The sequence below is a fragment of the Podarcis vaucheri genome (genome assembly GCF_965113315.1).
Source record: "Podarcis vaucheri genome assembly, chromosome: 11".
In the NCBI taxonomy this organism is placed as follows: Eukaryota; Metazoa; Chordata; class Lepidosauria; order Squamata; family Lacertidae; genus Podarcis; species Podarcis vaucheri.
The window spans coordinates 22,909,587-22,936,239 of NC_138749.1; the positions used below are offsets into that span (position 1 = coordinate 22,909,587).

The 26,653-nt window shown below is 45.4% G+C and overlaps 1 protein-coding gene across 2 annotated transcripts; it reads left to right on the top strand.

Annotated features, from left to right (window-relative positions):
• Positions 1–1,226: 1,226 nt before the first annotated feature.
• On the top strand, positions 1,227–20,080 carry FST (follistatin). 2 transcript variants are annotated; one of them, XM_082242183.1, is made up of 6 exons: positions 1,227–1,469; positions 3,642–3,833; positions 6,877–7,095; positions 9,157–9,381; positions 18,241–18,471; positions 18,983–19,264. In XM_082242183.1, coding segments are annotated over exons 1-6 (951 nt in total). In that variant the 5' UTR covers positions 1,227–1,387; the 3' UTR covers positions 18,985–19,264. The 2 variants fall into 2 exon arrangements, with proteins under 2 accessions (XP_082098309.1, XP_082098308.1); XM_082242182.1 differs by lacking the exon at positions 18,983–19,264 and adding an exon at positions 19,271–20,080 and having other exon boundaries at positions 1,230–1,469.
• Positions 20,081–26,653: the final 6,573 nt, after the last annotated feature.

Here is a 26,653-nt window from a genome sequence, read left to right on the forward strand (position 1 = left end):
GACTAGCAACGCTGCAAAAGTTCATTAGGCCTGTTGCAATCGCGTCCGTCCCGTCTCTCCGCCTCCCCCGTCGTAGAGGAGGATGGCTTCTTATTTTATTCTTCGGGAAGAGGGACCGCCTACGTCGCCTCCCCATCGCCAGTCCCTTCTCCTTCTCCTTCTTCTCCTTCTTCCTCTCCACCGCCGCCACCACCTTCCATTGCAACTCCAAATACTCCAGACGCCCCCAAGTGAAAAGACTCACACTTGGGTATTGAACCGGGCATTAAACTTTGATTTGTTTTTGACGAGTCCCAGAGAGGGCGAAATATGTGCGCGCCAGACACTTAACTACTGTTTGGAGGTGTGAGGGTTAGAGATTTATGAGTAGCCACAACATCTGGGGGCGCGGGGCTGGTGGTGGGGAGACGGCGGGAGGGGTGCGGAGACCGTGCAACACTCTCCCCCCCCCCCCGTCCAAACACTTCCAGGGAGAGGGGCGCAGGAGAGACAGACAACGAGGACAACGCCAAGGCTTCGTCTTTTTCCTCTCGGGAGGAAAACTTCGTGACTGCTCAGTCGCCGTCTAGCTCAGCTGCACCTCCTTGCAAGCATGTATCTCTGCAGACACAATTCTCTTCCGTTCCAAACGCAATCGCTGTTTTGCAACTCGCATATCATCCCCCCGCCCCCGGCCAGGTTGGGTTGGGAAGGGGCTAGGGAACTCGGGTGGGAAAAGCAGGCGCTGCAAACCAGCGAAATGGGCTTTCGAAACAGACTCCCTAAGAAGTAGCGTCTCCTGCCTAAACGCGCCTCTCTCCCCCTTCTTTTCCCTGCGCCCTGGTTTATTAGTGGAGTCAGGGGGTGCTCTTATAAGCTTTCCCCCTTTTTTATTTTAAGGTTACTAGAAACTGTTGTTTTTGGCTTCAGACACACGCACACAAACCACCACAACAACGAACGCTCCTTCCTTCCTGCTACCGCAGACCGCAAGAAAGGTGAGGCGAGTCCCTTTGGGTAGGTAGGGTCGCTCTAACGGCCAGTAAAGACTAGATGGGCGCGCGTGTCTGTGTGTGCCCGCGCGCGCGCGCGCACCTAAAAAAAGGGGGGGGAGGTCGGATCATTGGAAAGGGTTTCACACTGATTCGCACTCAACTTTTAAAAATCTCCAACACTCTTCCCCCCCACCTCCGAACACACACAGACACTCGCGCGCGCACACACACATTAGGAGACCGCCCACCGTAGAGCTAAGACCCCATAGATTTAAAGAGAGGCTGCATTCAGAGCCTGACGTTCATTCAATAAGCAGGCTTGTCTGTCTGGCGTGCTCTTTCGTTTCCCTCGTCTTCCTCCTGCTACTTGAGAGGTTGCGTCTTCTCTTTCCGCTGGAGGGAAATAACTAAGGATGTTAAATCAGAGAATCTTCCCGGGCATGGTTTTTCTCCTGCTGTTTTTCTGCCACTTCATGGAAGATCAAACAGCACAGGGTAAGATGCGCTTTTACGCCTTTTTAATGTGCAGATGTGCCTATTCTGTCATCCGTCTGCCTAGAGAGAGTCTGTCTGTCTACCCTTTCTGCCTTCTTCCCCCACGCTTTTCTCCAGAGACTCTCCCGTCAGATGAGCTGACTGTGGAACTCAACGGGGCATGCCTCTGAGCAGACATGTCTGGGATTTTGCATGTCTACGGCTGCCGTCTCGGACATAAATAAACAAGTCCGTTCAACTCGCACTTGGACTTACTTTTTTGGGTGGAAACGTGCTTAGGATCGCTCTGCGCGGGCCCCTTGGCACAAATGGCGCAGAGGTGACAGAGCGATCCGCGTCTGGCCGGGTGCATCGGGCAGGGAAGCTAGGCGCAATCATCATTAAAATCTTGATTGCCTTCATCATCATTACCTCTAGCCCCTTTTCTCAATGGCTTTTATCTTGCATCCCTAACGCGCTGCAGCTTAAATGAGCCGCTGCACCAGCTCAGAACTTTTCTGAGTTCGACCACCACGGAGGTCTGGTTTGGAACATGTGTGAATCTGTGTGTGCTCCCGCGCGCGCCTGAGAGAGAGGGAGGGATGGAGGGAGGGGGAGGCTGTGCAGTTTTGTTTTTGTTGTTGCAGCTTTTTGGTAAGGTTGCTGTTTAATTTGCTAAAATCATCTTGGCGCGACGAGGATGGGAATATGGACTCCGAAAGGAACTCATTATTATAGCTCACACTCCTAGAGGAAAATAGTTTTTTCAAGTTTGGATAATTGTTTTATGTGCCCCTGCTTTCCTCTAGTTTTATGCCATTCTGTGAACTTTGGCAAAGGATATCTCAGGGTGATTAAAAAAAAACCCAACCCACAATGTAACCACGTATTTACGACTAAAAGCGTTTCGCCCCATCTCCACTCCATTATTGATTAGATGTGGACTGAGGGGTTATTAGGATACTTCTACAGTTTAGACTTGGGGCATTTATTTCTGTTTCCTTTGTTAATGATTATGCCTCCCTTGGTGCGATATTGCGACCTTAGACTGACAGCAGCTAAAATACGATAATTATTATTACCATTACTCTTTTGAAGTTTTGAGGCGGATAGATTTGGTGCTTGGGAGACCACGTTAGTCGTGTGTGTGTGTGTGTGTGTGTGTGTGTGTGTGATTTCCTTCTGAATTCTTTGCTCTGGCAAAATTCCCATATGGATAAAGAAGCAGAATCGATTGCCACTGAGTGTTTGGAGGAGTCACATTGGTGGTTCACGAGGGACGCCCCCCCTCCCCCAAATTCTTCAATCTCAGAGAATGGAGCGACAGGTCTAATCAGTGTTCTTGGTTCGGATCCAGAAGCAGCAGCAGCAGACCAGGCGCAAGGTTGTTGTTGTGGGTAACCGTGTGTTTGTGCGCGCGTATGTTCCCCCAATTGTTTTTCTCTAGTAAACCCGTGTAAACTTGTGTAGCTTAATCCGATTCTTCTCCGCTTCCCTCCTCCTGCGCTTAGCAGTACGCGTGCACACTTCAGTCACTCACTCATCTACTACAAGCCATCTATTTCTTCTATTGATGAAATCAGCAAAGTTTGATGATTTCGAAAGACTACGGTTTTATCATCGCTGCTACCACCGTTGCCAAATCCTATGCTTTGGGTGGAGGAACGGGAAAGACTGTAGTGAAATTTCCCCGTCGGTTGTGTGTGTGTGTGCGCCAACTTTTATGTATGAATTAAGCAAGGGGGTGGAGTGTGGGATGGACAAATGAGGGGGAAATAATAAGCGTCATTTTTTTTCTTATGATCTTCTCCTTCCTTTTTTAAAAAATAATAATTCCTGAGATCTATTTCGCACCCCTGCCACGTGCAATTAAGTCTTTTCGGGCCCCCACCCTACCCTACACGCCACACTCCCCTCCAAAGCTACAGCGCTTTCTCCATATGGAAAAGTAAGACGTCAAATTGGCTTGATCAGGTTATTGGAATAGCGCTTCCATTTGGTCCTGAGGAGAAGCTTCAGGTTATGAAACCGGACAAATAAAAAGTAAACAGTCTAGTAAAAGTCAATGAAAGCCGCACGTGTTGTGTCTGGGTCACTGGTAACTGACATTGATATGGCTGGGTCTCTCTCTCTCTCTCTCTCTCTCTCTCTCTCTCTCTCTCTCTCTCTCTCCCTCTCTCTTTCTGAATGCAGCTGGGAATTGCTGGCTCCGGCAAGCCAGGAACGGCCGCTGCCAGGTCCTCTACAAAAATGGTCTCAGCAAGGAGGAGTGCTGTAAAACCGGCAGGCTTACCACTTCTTGGACCGAGGAGGACGTCAGCGATCACGTGCTTTTCAAGTGGATGATTTTCAGCGGGGGTGCCCCGAACTGTATCCCATGCAAAGGTGGGGGCCTCTTAAAAATAAAAATAGGAAAGGACTGCATTTCTTCCCCAGGGGTGTTCACATGTTGCATTCAATGAGTTGTGTGACAGCTTTGTACCTGTGTCCTGTGTAACATGTGAATGAATCTCTTAAGTTGCCCAGTGCTGAGTCAGACACCATTGGTCCACACTGAACAGTAGTGTTTGCTCTGACCAGCAGCGCTTCTCTCTCCAAGGTCACACAGGCAGAACATTTCCCCCAGTCCTGCAACCTGAGAACCCTTCTTATCCCTGAAGCAGTCAGAGGTTGGGCTTGCGTTCTTCTGCATAGAAAGCTCTAAAACTGAGTTGCCGCCCCTTCCTAGGAAGGAGGAGACATCTCACCCCACCCACCGCAGCCTAGGGCTTCGTAATTTGTGCCAAGGCTCAGAGCCCAGGAATCTGTTTTCAGTGCCGTGGGCTCAATCCTATTCCGCCCTGAGATCATCTGGTGAAGGGCGGATTATATGCTGAATAACTAACTAACCATGTGATACATGTAGCAAGGCAGAAGAGATTAAAGTGCCCCTGAGCTGGTAAGGGGCGCAGGTGGCGCTGTGGGTTAAACCACAGAGCCTAGGACTTGCCGATCAGAAGGTCGGCAGTTTGAATCCCCGCAACGGGGTGAGCTCCCATTGCTCGGTCCCTGCTCCTGCCAACCTAGCAGTTCAAAAGCACGTCAAAATGCAAGTAGATAAATAGGTACCTCTCCATTGGGAAGGTAAATGGTGTTTCCGTGTGCTGCTCTGGTTCACCAGAAGCGGCTTAGTCATGCTGGCCACATGACCTGGAAGCTGTACGCCAGCTCCCTCAGCCAATAAAGAGAGATGAGCGCCGCAACCCCAGAGTCGGCCGCAACTGGACCTAATGGTCAGAGGTCCCTTTAACTTTACCTGAGCTGGTACAGAGTACATTTGCCTTGCCGTTTGTTGACTAACGAAAGCCCTACAGTAACAGCGAGGGCTTCCAGATCTCAGGTTGGTGTCTCTAGACAGTCTACCATCCAGTGTCTCCTTCTCTACAAGAAAATAAACAGCTTCTCCTTATAATAGACATCGCTATTTTATTTTATTTTTGAAGGAGAGTTCCTGGTGCTCTAAGACTGCCTCCAGCTAATTCTAGATGTGTTAAGGGGCAGCTAGAGTTATGCAGAAATAAATTCTGCATGCGCTCTTCATACCAGAGTCTGCAGGTAGGCTTGCCCCCTGTGCCTCTAACAGCTGCACAACAAGCAGAAGTTTGGCAGGCCACCCTTTCCCAGCCAATTCATCTTCATGCTGGGAGCAGCTTTTTGCCACACAGCTATTATGGCCACGGGGGCCCTGCCAGGAACAACAACACCCCTGCTCCTCTTACTGACCACTGGAGTCCAAATCATGCTCTGATGAAGACTCAAGTTGAGCTCTGGTTACATGGGGGAACATGGTGTGTGAGTGAGCATGAAAGAGGAAGGTGGCAACCACTATGAACTTTCTTTTAGTGGCAATAGTGTGCAAAGCTCCATAGCAACTTTTGCTCACCTGGTACCTTCTAGGTGTTTTCCTGCACTGGCCGGGGCAGATGGGAGTTGTAGTCCAAAACATAAGGAGGGTGCCAGGATTGCGAAGGCTGTTTTGTAAAGAACTAAGGTGTAGCCGGGACGTGGGTGGCGCTGTGGGTTAAACCAGAGAGCCTAGGACTTGCCGATCAGAAGGTCGGTGGTTCGAATACCCAGGACGGGGTGAGCTCCCGTTGCTCTGCCCCTGCTCCTGCCAACCTAGCAGTTCGAAAGCACGTCAAAGTGCAAGTAGATAAATAGGTACCACTCCAGCGGGAAGGTAAGCAGCGTTTCCGTGCGCTGCTCTGGTTCGCCAGAAGCGGCTTAGTCATGCTGACCACATGACCCGGAGGCTGTACACTGGCTCCCTCGGCCAATAAAGCGAGATGAGCGCAGCAACCCCAGAGCTGGCCACGACTGGACCTAATGGTCAGGGGTCCATTTACCTTTTAAGGTGTAGCAGCAACTCACTTACCCAAGTATCTTGGGCAGGATTATTCTAGAATAATAATAATTTTAAAAAGAAATGGGTCACAGCCAGGGCTTTTCAGAGAGGCACGTGCAACCTTGGGCTGTCTGTAACTTAAACAACCTCCGCAATGAAAGAGGGTAGAGGACAAAACCCAACAGGTCAGGAGTGCTGGATGAGCAGAGAAGATACTGCATAGCACAGTCAGTAGAGCATGAGACTCCTAATCTCAGGGTTTGAGCCCCATGTTGGGCAAAAGATTGCATTGAAGGGGCTTGGAGCAGATGATCCTTTACAATTCTATGATTCTAACGGACTGGAGAAAGGGAGGAGCTGAGGCCGATTTCCTCAAAGAAGCAATCTCTGACATGCATCTCACTTGTCCTGCGCATGCAGTTTCTCCTTGGAGATTAGCCCCTTGGGCATGCCATCAGACGATTAAAAGGATAGCATGGCCCACCCTTTCAATGGAGGGGGGCTCTAATCAGTGGCGTAGTGTGGGTTGTCAGCACCTGGGGCAAGGCAAGTAATTTGCGCCCCCTAACCCGTGGATTTTAGTAGGGGCAGAGAGCTGCAAGTGCGAGCGCGCCCCCCCCAGATGTTGTGCCTGGTGCGGCCGGCCCCCCTGCACCCCCACGCTACACCACTGGCTCTAATGTCTGTTACTACTGCCCAATGCTTGCTATATTGCAGGTTAATAACTGGGGAGTGCACAGACATTATTTTGTGCCTATAGCACCAGAATAAGGGGCATTTGGGAAGGAGTGGAGTGGATACGGACTTGTGCGTCACGTTGAAAGCATCCGGCTCAGCAAACGGGAAGAGCCTCTGCTTTTATTTTATGGCCTTTTTGCTACGGCGAAGGGGAGAGGGGATAACCTTCCTTATATTCTGGGTCAGCCTGTGGTTGTTTGTGAAGCTGTGGTGAGGACTCTGGGTGTTCAATTAAAGCAATGTCTCTGGGTTTTTCTTCCACCCTCCCCCAACACTGCCCTGCTCCCTTTCCCGTTTCCTCTATAGAAACCTGTGAGAATGTGGACTGTGGGCCTGGGAAGAAATGCAAAATGAACAAGAAGAACAAACCTCGGTGTGTCTGTGCTCCGGATTGCTCTAATATCACATGGAAGGGCCCAGTGTGCGGCTTGGATGGGAAAACCTACAAGAATGAGTGTGCCCTTCTGAAAGCCAGGTGCAAAGAGCAGCCTGAACTTGAAGTCCAGTACCAGGGCAGATGCAAAAGTAAGTTGGCAACAAATCTGTTCTCTGGGTCGCAATGCTGGTGGGGGAGAAGGTCTGTCTGGAAAATCAGAAGTTGCTGGTTCTCCCGGTATACTACTTATCATGGTATATAATGCAGGAGATACCAGGGCAGAAAAGTGCTTTGTGGATTCTAACTCAAGTTCCCCCAAGAAGGACTGTGTACACGCCATACATTTAAAGCACATGGCTTCCCCTCTAAAAAAGGGGAAAGAACCCTGGGAACTGTAGTTTGTTAAGGGTGCTGAGAAGCCTGTCCTACCCATGTGTAGCGGAATGAGGTGGTAGAGTCCTCAGGCGGTTGGCTCAAGTGTTCCTCTTCAGGCTATAGGTGGGGAATGCCACTTGAAAATTACCCTCCCCCCAACCAAAAAAAATAATTAACATATGTACAATTAAAACATAATTAGAAAGCAAGAATCACCCTGGAGAATAGTTAAAGCTGCTCCTGCTCCTTGATGCCCTAGTTCTTTTCATGTGCTGGGAGCTGTTACTTTTTCCACAAGAGAACATTCACAGTGTCACACTCATCCAGATAACAGGGGTGGATGTTGGTAATATGGCACCCTGGGTTGGAACAAAATTTGACGCGCACCCCTCCCTGCCTAAATATTTCTTATTTTCACAATAATTCCTTTTGATACAGTTGCTTTTTTATAGCGCTTCTCAATAGGGACCCATATAAATTGTTGTTGTTGTTGTTGTTGTTGTTGTTGTTTTGTGCCCCCTTGGCTTGGCAAGGGTTCACCACAAGGCGCACTGGGATGCAGATGATGCGACACCAAGTTTTGAAAACAGCAGCGCTATCCATGTTGTGGCTAGTAAACCAAGCAGGGATAGGGAACTGGATCAGGCCAATGGGCCGGATCCTTATGTCCCCTTTGCCGCCACAGATAAGGGAGACTTAAAACACAGCAAGTTCATTCCCTGCCCCACCCCCCGCTGTGTTTCAATTCATATTTGCATAGTGTTGTTCACACCAGACAGGAGGCAGATGTGTCTTCGCCTGGATGCGCATGGCTTTGCAACCCTCTCCACCTGGAATTCCTGCTCTTGCAGCTGTCATCTGCCTCATGTGTGGTGGCTGTCTCACACATACACATCCTTCTTAAGTATGAAGTAAATGCGGCTAGTCATATTGAAGCTCTACATGGGGCTATCTTTGAAGGTGACTCAGAAACTCATAACTCATCCAGAATGTGGCCGCCAGACGGGGAACTGGGAGCAGCTGCCGGGACTATATAGCTCCGGTCCTGAAATATCTACATTGGCTCCCAGTATGTTTCCTTGCACAATTCAAAATGTTGGTGCTGATGTTTAAAGCCCTAAACTGCTTTGGCTCTGTGTACCTCCACCCTACTGTTCAGCCTGGACACTGAGGTCCCGCCCTGAGGGCCTTCTGGCAGTTCCCTCACTGCGAGAAGTGAAGTTACAGGGAACCAGGCAGAGGGCCTTCTCAGCAGTGGCACCCTCCCGTCAGATGTCAAGGAGATAAACAACTACACAACCTGCTAAATACATTTGAAGGCAGTCCTGTAACAGAATTTTATATCCCAGTTGGATGAGTGGGGTATAAATAACAAATTACTATTATTGTTGTAAGCCGGTTTGAGAAAAACAGCAGGTTACCTCAAGAAACTAGAGGATTCACCTGGATTGCAACAAACACCATGCATATGCGACTTCAAAAACTGGAAGTGGGAGACCACTGGATGAGGACTAAGCAGTCTGGCTTGTTTTTGCCTGCTCACACTTTACAAGCCCTGATGTGTGGGACAGACAGATATATTTGTAGGGGTGGAGCAGGTGGGCCAGAATGGTTTGGGGGGAAATAGGCCTAATTAGCCAGAGATGGGCCAGAGACTCCCCACCACTGAGACAGAGTGGCCATCTCTTCACTGTGTACATTTCCATTTAACGTAAAAAGCTACTAAGCAACTTCTCAGTGGTTGTTGTTGGTGCCACATGTTACTCTAGGCTGCTTGGTGGTGAAGGTGGTTCCTGTTGTTGCTGACAGGCCGTTCCCCCTGTCTATTCTTTCAGAGACCTGTAGGGATGTTTTGTGCCCTGGCAGCTCCACCTGTGTGGTCGATCAAAACAATAACGCCAACTGTGTGACATGCAATCGGATTTGCCCAGAGCCCACCTCCCCTGAACAGTATCTCTGTGGGAACGACGGGATCACATATGCAAGCGCTTGTCATCTGAGGAAAGCGACCTGCCTGCTCGGAAGATCCATCGGTCTAGCCTACGAAGGAAAATGTATCAGTAAGTACCATGCCTTGGGGTGGGGGAAACCCGAGAGGCCTGAATGAAGGAGGCTACAACATCCAACTTGGGATCTGGGAGGAACCAGATATTGTGAGGGAAACACAGGGCTCCCTGCTCGGTGTCTAGTGGAGAGGCAGCCACAGGAGGCAACTGGCAGGAGTGTTTGTGGAAGGAGTGTTTGTGGAAGGAGTGTTTGTGGAAGGAGTGTTTGTGGAAGGACCTTGACTCAGTGCTAGAGCATCTGTTCTGCATGCAGAAGATTGAGTCCCTGCCATCTCCAGGCGGGGCTGGGAGAAAACCCAGTTTCGATTCCTGGAGAACGGCTGCCTGTCAGTGTAGACAATACTTGGCATAAGACAGCTTCCCATGATCCTGTGTTTAACCTTTACCCTGACCAGTTCTCCTCTTCAAGTCATTTTAAATAGATTTTCCCCCATCTGAGGACACACACCCCTCCTTCCTGCCCACAGAACCTCTTCTGTGTGGACTCTTCACCAGTTATCTTGGTAGGTTTTCTGAGTTCACCTCAGATGAATGAGGGCCAACTGTATCTACTGAACAGTGAGGAACATACTGTTTTATAGAATCACACTGCAGGAACGTAGGACTTTGAACATTCAAAAGGTGCTCTATAAACTTTAAATATTACCATTTACTGTGGTACCTCGGGTTACAGACACTTCAGATTTCAGACTCCGCTAACCCAGAAATAGTACCTCAGGTTAAAAACTTTGCTTCAGGATGAGAACAGAAATTGTGCGGTGGCAGCGGGAGGCCCCATTCGCTAAAGTGGTACCTCAGGTTGAGAACAGTTTCAGGTTAAGAACGGACCTCCAGAACGAATTAAGTTTTTAACCCGAGGTACCACTGTACTGTTATTGTAATCCTCATTCTGCTTCCTCTTGTCTCACGGGGAAGTTTACCAATGTGTGGAGAGGCAAATGGCTGTGAGGCTACCCTATTGGGAGCCAGAGAGCTTCCATCAGTCACCTTAACAAGAAGGGCAATGAGCGCCATACAACAGCCAGTGTCAGAGAGTGTCTATTCAATATTGGCTGGACGAGACACCTGGATTTGGGCAGCCTGTGAGCCAGAGGAACCCTCCAGAGTGGAGAGAGGCTGCTTTCGGGGTATCTGTGCCCCTCAGAAATAGGTGGCATAAGCCAGCAAGGCAAATATATATTCATTTACTTTACACACACTGGCCCCCACAATGATTCTGTGAGGTATGATTTACATTTTAAAGTTAAAGAACTAAAGGCTGTGAGAGAAAGAGGGTGTGAGATAGAGACTTGATCAAGGCAACCTGATGATTCTGTGACAGCGATCTTATTTCAAACCACATTTGCTTGCCCTCAAACTACATTTCTGTTACAATTAAGATGGCAAGGTTTAGATCAGGGTGAGGAACCTGCTGACTAAATATTCCATCATTGTTAAATGTTGGCTGTGCAGGCTGGGGCTGATGAGAGTTGGAGTCCAACAATGTTGGAACCCCAAGTTCCCCACACCTGATTTAGTTGCTAAATTACTAAGATGAATCTATTTTAAACAATTATATTGACATAAAAAGGTGCCCTGAGGTCAACTTGAAAATTATTTTTAATAGCCATAGCTATTAACACTGCAGATAGAAAGTATCATCTTGCAAGACACATTCTCTCCTATGTGAAAAGGAAATGCCTCTTACAAAATTCTGCCTGCTTCAATGCATGTGTACATCAGTTAAAGCAAATTTCAGCATGCTTCCCTCTTAAGAACTGCTGTGGCTGTTTTCCTCTCATGGGAAAATGTATATAGATTGATGGGACAACCCTAATACATACACTCCATGTCAATGACGTGATATGTTAGGAAGCTGCATGGATTCCTCCATGCTGGCCTCTGTACCACTAGTATGGGATGGCTCCACTGTGGCAGAGGTCCCATGCTATCATACCCCCCAACATTTCTCCAATGAAATTAGGGAGGTCCCATTCCATAATGATATATATATATATATTGTGTTTTTATATATGCTGGGAGCTGCCTAGAGTGGCTGAGGCAACCCAGTAAGATGTGTGGGGCATAAATAGAAATATATATATATATATATATATATATATATATATATATATATATATATATATTTCTATTTATGCCCCACACATCTTACTGGGTTGCCTCAGCCACTCTAGGCAGCTCCCAGCATATATAAAAACACAATAAAACATTAAACATTTTAAAAAACCCTTCCTTATACCTCTGCGAACGTCCGCCTCATCTAGCGCCCATTCCGGCAAACGTCCGTGGCAAACCCGGAAGCGCTCATGCGCAGACACGGTGCTTTGCCCTGCGTCCTTTTTGGCTAGTGGTCGAGGCTCCAGAATGGATCCCAGTCGCAAAACAAGATACGACTGTACAGGACTGCCTTCAAACAGCTCGAGGGTCAGATAACTCCATAACCTCCAACATTTCTCCAATGAAAATAGGGACATCCTAGGGGACATTCTGGGATCAAATCAGAAAACTGGGATAGCTTCTCTAATTCAGGGCTGTCCTTGGGAAATAGGGAAACTTGGAGGGTCTGTGCTATGCCCAAGTGGGCGCAAAAGCTCACGAAGCCCTAAAATAGGGCTTTCCATTATGGGGAGCCACCTGGTTTAGAGCCACTGGATCCAAAGCCCTGTGCATCCCCCGAGGTCCCCTGCCCCCACGATCCATGAGCTGATCCAACTAGTATTTGGATGTGGTGGTGACAAGTAGACATCTATAGTGTTGCCCTGTTAATCAATTAAACTATCAGGTAATAATAATCCCCTAAAATTTCTCCTTCATCTGGCAACCATAATCATTCTAATACAATTTCTTTGCAACGGAAGAGGAGCAGATGGCAGTTTAAGTGACAGCAAGGGGAGAGACTCAGGAATTGGGCTGGTGCTGAAATTCATAATTCCAGACTTGAAAAATGCAGATTTGGATAACTCCAATAGGAGATTAGTATTGTGAGCCCAAAAATGCAAATTTGGGTAACTACAATATGAGGCTGGTATTATGAGCCCCAAATTTCTTCTCCGGTTCAGATTTTAACCTGAGTCCAATAAGACCTTCAGTTCTCCCTTCCATCCTATCACTCAGTATGCCAAGGCTGAAAAAAGGTTTTTCTCATCCCTTCTTTGTCTGATGCTATGGCTATGCACGCTACATGGCTTCACTACAAACTGTTATTTCCCCACTCCTATGAGAGATCTAAATTTTTTAAGGGAGAATAGCTATTTTTGGTCCATGTAAAATAATATTCCCCATGAATTGTTGTTCAGGCAGTTGTTTCTATTGGAATCCAGTTGACTTCAACACTGAAGCCATGTGGTCTGAAAACATCTTCAAAGATCTGGTATCCTCATGTATTTGGGGTTCCAATGGGAGGTGGGCCAAAGATTTGTCCTCAGTAATTGTCAGCTGAATTAAATAGAAAGATTTCTTGAACTAAAACCTGGATTTCTGGATTCCAGGAATACATTCCTACTTGGTTTTTAAGTAATTTTGGAACTTTTAGCATTTTCTTCTGCTGTGGTTTTGGTGTGGAAGACGAGGAATAGAATGTGTTGTGCAAGGGGCGCGCCAGTTTTTCTCTACTTTTTGGTCAAGACTAGCCATTTCAGTGGCATGGAAATTTCTACAGAAAATCAATTTTTCTAATTCCATTTACCTGGCTGCCAAATCTCTGCCATTTCCCCACTTGCTGCAACTTCTTGCACCTTCCTCATAGATCACCGTACCCACTGAGGAATTAAGTAATGAAATATCATTACAACTTTGCAAAACCAGTCAGATTTGTATCACAGACGGCAGCTAAGGGTCAGGATAAGTGAGGGCAACTGAAACAAACCTTTTTGCAAAGAGTACCCCCCAGAATTGAGACTTTCGTCACTGGCAGAAATACAGTCAAAAGCAGTTAATACTTCTAGCCCTAGTTAACTCAATAATTTTTCTACAAAACCCAGTTCCCTGTTGATTCCAGTATGGAATTTGAAGATACAGTGGTACCTCGGGTTAAGAACTTAATTCATTCTGGAGATCCATTCTTAACCTGAAACTGTTCTTAACCTGAGGTACTTTAGCTAATGGGGCCTCCCGCTGCCACTGCGCCGCCAGCGGGCAATTTCTGTTCTTATCCTGAAGCAAAGTTCTTAACCCAAGGTACTATTTCTGGGTTAGCAGAGTCTGTAACCTGAAGCGTCTGTAACCCGAGGTACCACTGTAGGGGGGTGGGGTTGCATGTGATAGGAGACGGCTTTTGCCTGTTTCCGCAGAAGACATGCTCCTCTCCATCTTCCAGAAACTTTCTCATTAACCTTGGAGATGCTTTATAACTCTGTCCTATTGGGAAAACTTGGGAGTTCAGATCATTTGTTAAAGTTGTGCTCTCCCCTTTCTCCAAAAAGGGCAGGCTTTTGGAGAAAGGGCTTTTTAACCTCGTTCTCACAAACAGTGGATAGTAAGTTAAACTCTCAGTGCTGTACCAATTCAGATTGCAGCTATGATCAAATGCTTCTCCATACAATAAACAAATAAATGTAGTAGAAAAGTAGATAAAAAAGAGAACTTCTAGCTTAGCTTTTTTCCTGGCATTCTAGTTTTCTAGGGATTTTTGTAGGCAGCTCTCTCTTTTTTGCATTCAGCCATTTGAGCTCATATATACAGTCTCAAGAGGCATTGTCCTGGCAAGGTTTTACCACCTCATCTGCCATTTGTGGGCGTCAGACTTTAGATGAGCAACATATCCTGTGTCTTTTCCCCCAAGATCAAGCGGTGTGCATCACAGCTGAGCAGGGTTCTGAATGTATGTTTAACTTATTTAAATCCGGCACTCTATAGACACTACACCTCAATAGCTCCTTTGTACTTACATTCCCTTACATTAAAGGACTCTCTCCTGCTCTGCCACCCAGGCAGCTTTCCTAAGTGCTATTAGAAGCACATTTTAGTCCAGAATGCATCACTTGTGAGCATTTACAATGGATGATAAAAAGCAAAGAACTTCCTATTTTAAGTCTACAAGTGAAAAATGCAGAACCCTATTTGAACATACCTGGGGAAATCAGCCAATTGGTGATACCTGCCAGTGTCAAAATTAGTGACAGGGAACCATCGCTACCAACCCTGGTCATGCATGGTGCTAGGCTTGGAAAAAACAAATTCAGAAAAATAAGCTGAGCCTGTTGTCTCCCTGATGATACCACTGAGAGCATGGCAGGTTCTGCCCCCCCCCCTCAGCTGCTTCAGTGAGCTTTCAAGTCATCCCCCCCCCCACTACCCACGTGCATTCTCATCTTTCTAGGGCTGCCATATGTCTGGAATACGTCCATCAAAAATGGCATCCAGGTGGCATTTTTGGAAATCAGTCAATATGTCTGGGAAAACCCATATCAGTCCATATCAGAAGTGTGGGGTTTTTTGGCAAATATTTTTTTTTCTCAAAAAAAGCTCAACAACCTTTTTGTCTGGATTTTCAGTTTTTGAAATATGGCAACCTTACATCCTTCCATTTATGTTTGGTCAAGGGATTAAAGCATATATTGGACATTTAGCATAGCACAATTAAAGAAGATTGAAGTGCTCTGTGGCCCTAGTGTAACAAACCCACTTAAAAAAAAATCAACAGACTTTCTGCAGTTAGGAAAGTGACAGGGAAGTACACTGAAATTGTGGGATGAAGGAACAATTAACACGAAGCTATATAAACACTGCACAAGCAAATCAGGAGGTCAACTGGGGAACTACAGGAGATGAACAAAACAAGGGGACTTTCTTTCATATTCACCTCTCTTATGCCTGGACCATTGAGAAATGCAATTTCCACAGTGCTATACACAGCATGGGGGAAACTAGATCTCCCACAGGAGTGGGGGAATAACGGTGCAGCCATGTTAGCGTGCAAAATAGCCATAGCATCCAAGAAAGAAGATAATACAAGTTTCAGCTGAAGGTTGTACAACTGAAGCCAACGGCTGATGTGATTCCCTATATAATTTACTAATTTGATAATCAGCTGCAAATTATATATCTTGTACTGAATTTATGGACAGAAAGAAAGGCAACAGCTACAGTCTAAAAAAGCACTTTGCATGTGGCCAAGATCTTAGATTTTTAACTTTTTTTAACAGCAGCTCTCCCCCTGCCCTGCCTCACCACTGCCCTATACAGTCACATACACTATATACTCCATGCTAAAACAATAAAGACTGCAGTGGATCCTTCAAGGTAAATAAATTTGACCTGGTTCATGCACCACAAGCCTGATTGCATGAAATGTTGTCCTCAGTTGGCTGTAAACATTGAAGCTAAAGGACCTTGACTTGCAAAATGTACAGCCTGTGACATTTCTACGCAAATTCAAACATAGGCAAAATGAGTACAGCAACCGTTCAAGACAGAGAGGTTTCTGATCACGCAATCTCCCCTTGCTTTGCTGTGCTAACCTAACACCTAGAGTGGGAGACAAAACTTTGATCTTGTTTGGGCTCCTTGCTGTAACACGAGCTGATTTTGCAACTCCTTCTGGTGTCATAAGTGGTTTGCTACATTATCTGACCCTTCTGAGAATGCAGAGCTAGTCATTCAGTGTGACCATTGTGGCTGGGTCTGCCACTGTTTATAAAAATAGAGGACTAATTGAGCCCTAGAAAGCAAGATGCTTCTCCCTCCCTCCCTCCCTCCCTCCCTCTCTCCTCACATGCCTTTCCCTTAAAAATCCTATTCTGATCTTTGGCCTCAAAGATCGAGCACAGAGGTCTTGGGACCAGCAGCAATTACTAGTTTATAACATTCTGCCAGCACTGGGAGCTGTCCCTGTGCCCAGAGTTGGCTCAGCAGCTCATGTGGAAGCTGTTACATTGGCAGTAGGCCACTACCTCTGACCTGGAAGATCAGTATGACACAAGAGCCACATAGTCCACTTCTAAGTCCTCCTGGGTTCCATGGGATTTGCTCCCTTGAGAGTATGCTTATGCTTACGGATCTCAGTGGCAAATGTGTGTCACCAACACCCCCTTTATCAGGCAACCTAGGGCCATTTTGAGGGCAGTCATGTGCATTTTCTTTTATTCATAGGGAATGGGCCTAAAAATTCACCTTGAATCTCTGCCTTTTAAAAACTCCGGTTCCTTTCAAGGTCACTCTGAATTCTCTCTGCTTTGGGTTGTGTTTCTAGTTCCCAGGCACTGTGTCTAAAACAACTCTGTTTCTTCATTCACTGTAATGGGGAATCTAACATTAGCTAAAACCTTTCCCCTATTTTGGCCAGAGTGGATGAAGTTTGTAGGCACAGTAGTCCTTCCAGAGTGGATTATGCCTGTCAAATTGTGGATAAATTGATCCAAGTGGGGTGTTGTTGTTTTTTGTGAGGGACATAAAAGGGATACATTTTCATCCATAATCCTGAGTGGGCGGGCCTGTCTTTCTTTTTGGTGTGGCACTTCAGCATGGGAGGGAAAGACTCCTGAATCACTCTGATTCACCTGGTTATCCAGCCCACACAGAGAGCTGACACTCACCCATAGTGCATCCCTATAGTCAGGGCCAGCCCTACCACTAGGCAAAGTGAGGGACACGCCTCAGGCGGCAGATGTTGGTGGGTAGAAGCAGCAGCCACCCAAAGTTCCTCCTGAGCTCTGCAGCCATTCCCTTGTGTTGCCACACAGCCTCTCCTGGCCTCTCTAGGTGTGGTGAAGAGTATTATCCCGTCATTAGTGTGGAAGTAAGAATTCAACCACCAGCACAGTTGGTTTCTGTGTGTGGAGTAGAGGAGTGTCACCACCTTGTCCTTCACCCCAGACAACACAATTTTAAGGGCTGGCACTTTCTGTGGTGGCTGTTGCCGATAAATCAGATTTATAGGATTTGGCCATGGCAAGGGTTTCAGCTTGAGCCATTAAACCCAAAGGCAAGTAGAGTAAAACAATCCTAAGGCCAGCAAAGGAACAGATGGCACTCCTCAACCTTCCATGTTCAGAAAGTACATCAGGCTAGCAAATGAATCTTGTTTCAGAACAGGAGAAGGAACAGGATTCTGCACCAAACAGGAGGATAGCAGTATAGCTTATGGGATGCAGGGCAGGCTGGGTAGCCCACACAGCTCTGTCATCCATCACCTCACTGCTATGCCTCTCAGCCACCAGCATCATGACCCTGTCTCTCTACCTAACCTGAGCAGGCAGCATTGGAGGCTAGTCTGCTAGGATGAAGGGAGCTCTGCCTTACCAGTCTTAGTCTGTCCTCTGTCAGCCCCCACCTCCTAATAATCAGTCCAGAGAGTGGCTCTAGCAGTCAGATTCCTCCTCCTCCTTCATCTCTTGCACTTACAGAATTCAGTAGGGAGAAGGAAAACCAGAATTAGTTGGCCCTGCCTTTCATTGTCTCTTGCTCTACCTGCATTGACTCTGGTTGCATCTACTGTTGGCCTCCCTGCCAGTCCTAAGGGGCATCAGCCTCTGCTGATTGAGAGTGTTGGATAAGGAAACCTCTCTGAGATTGCACTCACAGCCTCCAGCGCCTTTAGCTGAAACTCTCCCTCTTCTAGCTAAAACTTTCAGCCAGGGCCCCACCCTCCATCAGAAAACCAGGAGACAAGTAAAACTCAATTTTAAGTCCTAGCTTCTTCCCACACCTCCAGCTTCACTGCCTCCTGTTGGGCAGTCACAGGGTTGTTGTTTTTTGGAATCGTCTTTGTGACCCTGCAGAAATTGTCAGAATATAAATTCACAGTTACTTTGCTTTTGTTCTTTTAAAAAAAAAAAAAAAACAAGCAAGCAAGCAAACGTCAACCTCTTTCCCCCTTCCCTCTTTTTCTTTTTTTTAAATGAAAATCTCTTGTAGAGGCCAAATCTTGTGAAGACATCCAATGCAGCACCGGGAAGAAATGTTTGTGGGATTTAAAAGTGGGCAGAGGCCGGTGTGCCCTCTGCGACGAGCTCTGTCCTGAAAGCAAATCGGATGAATCTGTTTGTGCCAGCGATAACACCACTTACCCAAGCGAATGTGCTATGAAGGAGGCAGCGTGTTCACTGGGTGTACTTTTGGAAGTAAAGCACCCAGGATCTTGCAACTGTAAGTGAGATTTTTAACCTTCCCAGGAACGGTTATCTTCTGAAGGCAAAGCAGCCCCCAGTTTAGGGAAGACTGACACCCTTATTAAACATGAAAGGGAACATGAGAGAGATCTTATGCAGAAAGATTTATATATTATACAGACGTCTTGTGGTTCGTAAGGCATAACAGATAGCCAACAGCGGACATTTTGGGGAGCCTTTTCTCATTGTAGGAAAGGGTCTGCTTAACATCAGAGGGCTGCCTTTAAATGCATCTTTCGGGCGATTTCCTGCCCTCTCTTAATATCGTTTGCTTCAGTGTGCTTTGCTGTTTGCTTTATTAACACTTGGCTACAATCTAATCGCACCCTCCCTCCCCACTCCCTCCCGCGACCCCCCTAGCTTAACACTTAACCACGTGGGCTGCTGTCTCCTTGCAGTTGCCTCTGAATGAAGGACTCAAAAATAAAAAAAAATAAAAAGCAGTTTAAAAAACCTAGAACACAAGAGCACTTTTTATCTAATTTCAGGAATCTGCCAATAAAACCTGAGCCATTGAGTCTTCAGAACTTGCTGCAGTTATGACTTCATAGATTATGTAACACACACACACATGCACACAAAAACTTTATTGCGTAACAGCAGATGCCAAAGCGCATCTCACTACAAGCCACGCTTAAAAAAACAAAACAAAAAAAGAGTAAAAATGCAACTCTCTATCACGGCTATGCAGGGGGCTTTGAAAACATGCTCTGAGCTGCTTCTGCGCTGTTGTTGTCCGTGTTTAAACAACAGCTCCCCTGTATTCTCCTATCTAGCCATTAATGAAGATCTTGACGAAGACGACGAAGACGACGACCAGGACTACAGCTTATCTTCCAATCAGTGGTAAAACTTCCATCACTTTTGGAACAGCCATTGGGCAAGAAATACAATGTCCATACTGTACATAAATGTATGCTTATTTATTTGGGGAAGAAAAAAGTATACATATAGTTGAATCTTGTAGACATTTATTTATACTGTGTCATGTTTTATAATTTATACATAAAAAATGTCCGATTGACTGTACACCTTTTTTTTTTTTTTTGGAAGAAATTTAATCGTTATGGGATGAACAGTGTTATTTATTGTGAGGTCTCTTGCCTGTATAGTAAAGCTTCTTCTTTTTTTCTTGTAAACTATAAATCCATTCCTTAGAGCTTATCCCCCCCCATCCCCGTCACAACTCTTCATATCCTTGTTTCTGCCAGTGTTAACTCTTTTCCACTTTAACAAAACTTTGCATGTCAGTTTCCTGTTACATTTTTATTTATTGCATTTCCTTGCCGGTTCTGTACAGACATCCACAATCCCTCGGGTATTTGTTTACAAGGAATCTTGACTGACCAAAAGGCGCTGTAAACTGACTTAACTATAGATTTGGGGTGCAATGAGGCAGTCTTTAAGGAAACCTCTTCCCCTTGGTTATCCCTTGGTTATGTTCTTCTGATTGATTCATGTTATTGAGGTGATCTCAGTGTACTGGACATTTCTACTGTACTATGAGAATCCAAACCCAAAGATCGGATTATGAAGGCCGTTAATAGCTATATGGCTAAATGTAATGAGAGCATAATTTTTTATTGGGGGAAAAATACATTGTCACATGCATCAACATTTTATTTGATGTTTCCTTTAAGATAGTCCTGCAGTTCCATTTTTAAAAGTCCTTTTCATTTCTCATTCAAAGTGTTCACAGAATATTATATCAAAGCTTTATCAGTTCAAGTTTCTTGCTTTTCATAATACTTTTTTTTCTGAGGCAATTTTATATTTTCAAACATGGCGAGTTAAATATAAATTCATTTAAATATATAGTTTTGTACTTTTCTACCATGTAAATGTGCAATGTATATAAAAGTTATAATGTGTATTTGTAAATAAATTATGAGTGAAAAAAATAAAAAAATGGATTTCTTTTCCCTATAATACATTGGCTTCAGTTATTGGTTGCTTAATGTGGTTCTTCCCCACCACCACCAAGGCTTTTTGAATGTGGAGGGAGTTAGTTTCAGAGCTGGCTTCCAAACTTGGTACCCTTCAGGTGTTGAACTACAATTCCCATCATCCCTCACCATTAGCTTTGCTGGCTGGGAGGGATGGGTGTTGCAGTCCAAAACTGCTGGAGGGCACCAAGTTTGCAAATGCAGGTTGTTATTTCAAGCCCCAGGAATTGTCTGAAGGCCTGTCAACTTAAAACTAAGCATGTATAGCCCTGGGCAGTGTCTGAATGGAAGACCACGAGGTAGGTAGGTAGGTAGGTAGGTAGGTAAATAAATAAATAAATAAATAAATAAATAAATAAATAAATAATATATTATTTATACCCCGCCCATCTGGCTGAGTTTCCCCAGCCACTCTGGGCGGCTCCCAATTGAGCATTAAAAACAATACAGCATTAACATCCCTTATATGCTACTTTGAGTTCCATCATGGAAGCAAATTTGTACTTTTCTTTGGGTGTGAAAACAATATCCCAATCTAGTGCTGGATGAACTCCAAGAGTTGGTGCTGACAGCGTTTCAAAATGGCTACTTGCCTCATCACATGTGGTGAGTAGGAATAAGCGTCACATGATTGGGAAAGGAAGCAATTATACGCTGGGAAACTGGTGGCGGTGCTTTTCTTTCAGATGAACCAAACAGTAGCGGACTAGTAAAATAATCTGTGGACTAAGTAATTTTTGCAGTATTGGCTGGTGTGGAAGGGTGGAGTCACCCTCCAAACACCAGTGTCGTTGCAGATAACCTGGATGGGGACTGGGCAGGGCTATGGTGGAGGCAATCCAGCACTCCCACCTGAGTGAGCCACCCCCAAAAAAATGTTTACAACCCCACTGCTCTGCCCTCTCAAGTTAAGTTCCATACCACTACACTGGCCACTAGTGGTCTTCTGAAGACTTATTTGCAGCACTGCTTTAAACCTTATATTCAAATGGTGAATTTACTACTGCCAGCCATATCACTATGTGATTTGGGGCCACACTGGTGATGATCAGTAGCAGAGAGCAAAGGAAAAAAATTCCCTGTGTGATGGTACGAATTCACATAGTGGATTCCAGTAGATCATTAGAAATTGCCATGAGATTGCAGGCCTCTGGCAAAATGCCTAGCACAGGACTGGAGAACCTGCATCCCTCCAGACATGTTGCTGATCACCCCTGACTATTGGCTGAACTGACTGTGGCCAGAGGTTGTAGGATGAGAGTTGAGGTCCAACAACACAGGAACCATTGGTTTCCCATTTTTACCGCTCTGAGCCATAGTAAACCTGGAGAAATGAAATCTGAACCTTAGTTCACTGGGGGATGTACAGTGGTGGAGGAACCCTCTCCGGCACCCGGGGCGGCGCAGCCCATATGGACTCCCTACAGAATGCCGCACATGCACAGTCCATACGGACAGCGTGCGAGTGGCGCCCATACGGACTGTGGGCTCCCTCACTCGCTCTACAGCTGAGAGGAGGCAGGGGCCATCTTGTCACCCCTCCCAGAGTGGCACCCGGGGCGACCCACCCCCTCCGCCCCCCATTCTTACTCCACTGGGGATGTAAAAGAAACAGGGTTTGCAGCAATACTGACATGTCAAAAGTGATCTATTAGAGTTATGGGAAAGTGGTAAACAAGCACAGGTCAAATAATTTTATCTATTATTTATTCAACCACGATTGAGTAAAAGGGTTGTTCCACACAGAATAAACGTTCCATTCTGGTGCAAAGTCACATTTAGATTCTAGAAAATTGTACTCTAACTTACTTCCAACGTCTCATATTGAGGCACCTGAGAGCCAGTGTGTAGGAGTGTTTAGAATGTTAAACTAGAACGTCAGAGATCCAGGTTCAAATCCTCACTCAGCCACAAAGCTCATGGGGTGAACCTTCGCCCAGTCACGTTCTCTCAGTCAAATGCAACTCACAGGGTTGTTGTGAGAATAAAATGTGGGTTATACAATGCCCTCAGCTTCTCGAAGGAAGGCTGAAATATTGTAATAAATAATGCAACAGTGACAGCATTTGTTCCTCTTTATGTCATTAAGAGCTTAGTTCAGTTTCAAGAATCCTTCCAGGGACTCTCTCTTTATCCAGTAAAACCATACAATGTCAATATAACCATGTATTTTGCCTGCCTACAATAAAGCTTTTATTGGTGGACACTGGGATCATGAAGTTTTAATTGCGTATTAACAGGTCTACTTGCTGAGGAATTAATTCCTTGCACCTAGTAGTTCTAAGCCAAATGATAGCTGGATTTATTTATACTTGGTGGTCTACACAAAAATATGTGAATAGACACCACTGGGCTGTATCCAACACTGTCATTCAGCTGGCAATAAGACTTCCATCAGTGGAAGCCTCTGGAACACTCTGGTGCAATGAGCAAAATGCCAGCAAAACCCTTATCAAATAAAGAATGCCTAACTTCTGGGGAACTCCAGAAGGGTAGTCAGATTAGTCTGGTACAGCAAAAACAATTTAGTCTTCTGAAGCACCTTCAAGGTCTATTTTGGCACAAGCTTCAGGGGGAAAGTATCAGCTTTATCAGATGCATGAACTGTTATCCTCACTTGGCAGACACAGATAGGGAAACTAATTTTGTAAACAGTGAGGCCAAAAGGCCATGAAGTGCGAGAGGTCCAGGAGATCTGTGACGTTTGTATTTAGAACTGTAGAGCTGGAAGGAACCCCGAAGGTCATCTAGCCACAGCTGTCAAGGTTTCCCCTTTTTTAAGGGAAATTCCCTTATTCCCAATAGGATTCCTCACAAGAAAAGGGAAAAGTTGACAGCTATGCAAGTATGATTTAGATAAGAAGTGATATTGGAGTCATGTATAAAATCAACCGAAATAGTTTCTATGGATCTAAGACTAAGACTTATTCAGCAGAAAATAATATTCAGAGTCCATTGGACTCCAGCAAAACTTTACCAGAAGAAAATAACAAATGCAGACAACTGCTGGAGATGTGGAAGTAAAAATGCAAACTTAGTACATATGCTGATTGGCTGCCCGATGATAAGATCATTTTGGTGCAAGGTGAGGATATATATAGCAAGAGTAATAAAAAAATGTTATTTAGGGGATTTGAATTTAATTCTAAATCATATACCAGAAACGTGGGAGATTACAAGGGGTCAAAAAAAATGGATGTACCGTGCCATGTTAGAAGCAAAAAAACTTGTTCTGATGAATTGGAAGAGCCGCAAAAAGATCCCATTGAGCACATGGATTGACAATATGGACAGACTAGTTACATACAAACGAATTGCATATTGACGCAAATTAAGAATGGATAAATATGAAGAAATCTGGAAGGATTACTTAAGAGATAAGGCGGAAAGTGGAGGGAAGTAGGGGGAGGAGAGGTGGGGAAATACTGTTAAAAAGGTGTAGTTATAGGTATATCAGTACTCAAATCTGAATTGTTAAATTGTGTTATTGTGGTTTTTGTTGTATGTGTTTTTTGTGGTTGCTGTTTGTATTGAAAAAATGATTAAATAAATTAAAACACACACACACACACACAAAACAGCTATGCATCTAGCCCAACTCCTCCCTGCAAGGTAGGAATCTCAGCTAAAGCATCCCTGGTAGGCGGCCATCCAATCTCTGCTCAAAAATCTCTGCGGAAGGACAGTCCAAGGCAGACCTTTCCACTGTCAAACAGGCCTTGCTGTCAGACAGTTCTTCCTGATGTTTAGTCGGAATCTCCTTCCCTGTATCTTGAAGCCATTGGTTCAGGCCCTGCCCTCCAGAGCAGTTCTATAATGGTAACAGTTGAATTTTTAGGGAGTTCCACACAAGGGTCATTGCTACAGTGAAGGCCTCGTTTTGTGCTCTTTGGTATAATGATAGAAAACAGAGCAAGACGTCTTGAAAGACCATGGAGGCACATATGGGAAGAGGAATTCTTGAAGATAGGCAGGAATCAGGCCATCTGAGTCTTTAATGGTAAGCCCTAACACTTGAATTGGCCCTAGAAGCAAACAGGCAGCCAATCTTAGCAGGACTACGATTTCTCTTCCGTAAAAGAGCAGCTGGTTTCTGCAATAATCAAAGCATTCCTAGCCGTCTCTAAAGGCAGCCCCGCGTAAAGTGCATTGCAGCAATCCACAGGAGATTATCAATGCATGCAGAATGGATGCCAGCTCGTGATCTGAGAGGATCATAATACAAATCAAAGGTGGTAATCGGCCATCCTGGCTACTTTTGCTACTAGTGTATCTAGCAGCAGAGCAGGATACCAACCAAGACTGCAATTCTGACACTTTAGAGGCAGTGCAAGTTGAAATTTCTCAGGAGGCATTTTTCGGAGTTCACATTCTCACCCCTCTTCCCTAGAAACCAGGCCATTTTGCAGAAACTGGCTGTGGTGCCTGCCACACACACACACATACACACACACACACACACACACACACACACACACACTGAAATGGGATACAATTTGCAGACATGGTAGCCCTTCCTAAGGGAATAAATCCTGCCAAATTTCAGAAGGATAGTGGCGGTGCTTTCCTTTAAGGGCAGCCTTTGTAGCCTTGGAGTGGATAAAAAGGATTCACTTAATCTCCCCAAGTGATCTGTGGGCAATTGGTCTGCAAATACCAGACATAGGAGAGGTGCCTTGAGGAAAGAAACATGCCAAATTACAGACAAATAGGTCGGGGTGTGTGCTGTGCTAGATGTCTTTAAAAGTGTGTGTGTGTGTGTGTGTGTGTGTGTGTGTGTGTACCTTCCATAACTTTTTTATTTTAGCAGAATTAGATCAAATTTTCAGGCAAGTCCAATGACACCTTTAATGTTTGCTTTTTAAAAACAACAACAACAACAACAACAACAACAACAACAACAACAACCAGTTGGTTGGAATATAGCAGGCATGCGAGAGGTGCCCCTAGATAAGAAACCTGACAACTGCAAGCAAATGGGTCCAGTAGTCTTAGCGCTGACTACAATCATAGTTGATTTTCAGAGAGAGGCAAAACTAAAATCTATTGGTTTTCCTTTCTGAAAATACTGGGATTGGAGTGTCTGGGTAAAATCATCTCTCCTGATTACAAGCTTGACCTGACAGTCACAATCTCCCCTACAATCTCCCTTTTGCCCCATCTCCCTCTTTTTCCTCTATTCTGTTGTTTTCCTTATAAGGTAAGGTTAGAGAAATGAGTTCCACTTTTAGCAGACACTTGTCCATAGGGGCATCTGATTCATTCAAGCACTGCAAGGTGCTTAGCAGAGATGCCTGGTTTGAGTTGGGGTGCCTTGTACTGATTCCACTTCATCTCAGACAAGTCCTGATTTGCTCCAATCACTCTGCTTTGGCTCAGGATTTAGGCTTCCTCCAAAGCTACTTCAATTCATATGTATCTATAAGGTTGACATCTGTCTGTCTCAGAAGACAATGGAAGCGTGGCCTTTGAGGGTGAAGTCAAACCATTGGAGAGTTACAGTGCCTGCTGCTGCTGTAGAGACCAATATGGGAGAGACATGTTTTGTTGCAGCTGGAGCAGATGAAGGCATCCAGTTGTGCTGCTGCAAGTGTACCATGGCATTTCTTTTTTCTGCACTTCCCCCAGCGGTCATTCCTCCACTGGTTACTGCTGTGGATACATAACCTGACATATCTATTGTCAGGAGCTCGTCCTACTCTCGAGTAGGACCCTGGCAGAGACACATGCCCGACTGGCATGTTCTCTCTCTCCTGGTCTTTTGTTTGGGAGCTTCAAAAGCTTTCTTCAGCCCAAACATCACAGTGACTGATGCCAACAGACACTGGCACACTTAGGGATCTGCAGAGTGTTCACAGTTTGCGTAACAGACCTCAGCAATTCAGCATTTGGGCCAATCTACTTTATTTACATATAAACACACACGGAGCACTGCAACGTGGCTCCCTCTCTCTCTAGCATCAGACAGCAAAGAGAAAGAGCAAAGGACAATAGTCCCACTTCACAGAACACAGTAACACAAACATCCTGTCTCCGTCACTTCCCACTCTGTGGAGTCAAAATATAAACTGTCATGCGTTAGACAAAAATCCCATGACTGCAATCATGGAGTAGGAATTCTAACATCTATATCTATATCTCCAAATTATTGTTCATTCCATTTATATGAGGCAGAGCAGTACTCATCCGATTTTACCTTCTGCTACTGGTCCT

Bases quoted from the DNA above. Each gene is read 5' to 3' on its own strand.
- FST (XM_082242182.1), top strand. From the start codon at position 1,388: ATGTTAAATCAGAGAATCTTCCCGGGCATGGTTTTTCTCCTGCTGTTT. The intron at 9,382-18,240 runs GTAAGTACCATG...AATCTCTTGTAG, and splicing joins CTACGAAGGAAAATGTATCA to AGGCCAAATCTTGTGAAGAC. The intron at 18,472-19,270 runs GTAAGTGAGATT...TCTCCTATCTAG, and splicing joins GCACCCAGGATCTTGCAACT to CCATTAATGAAGATCTTGAC.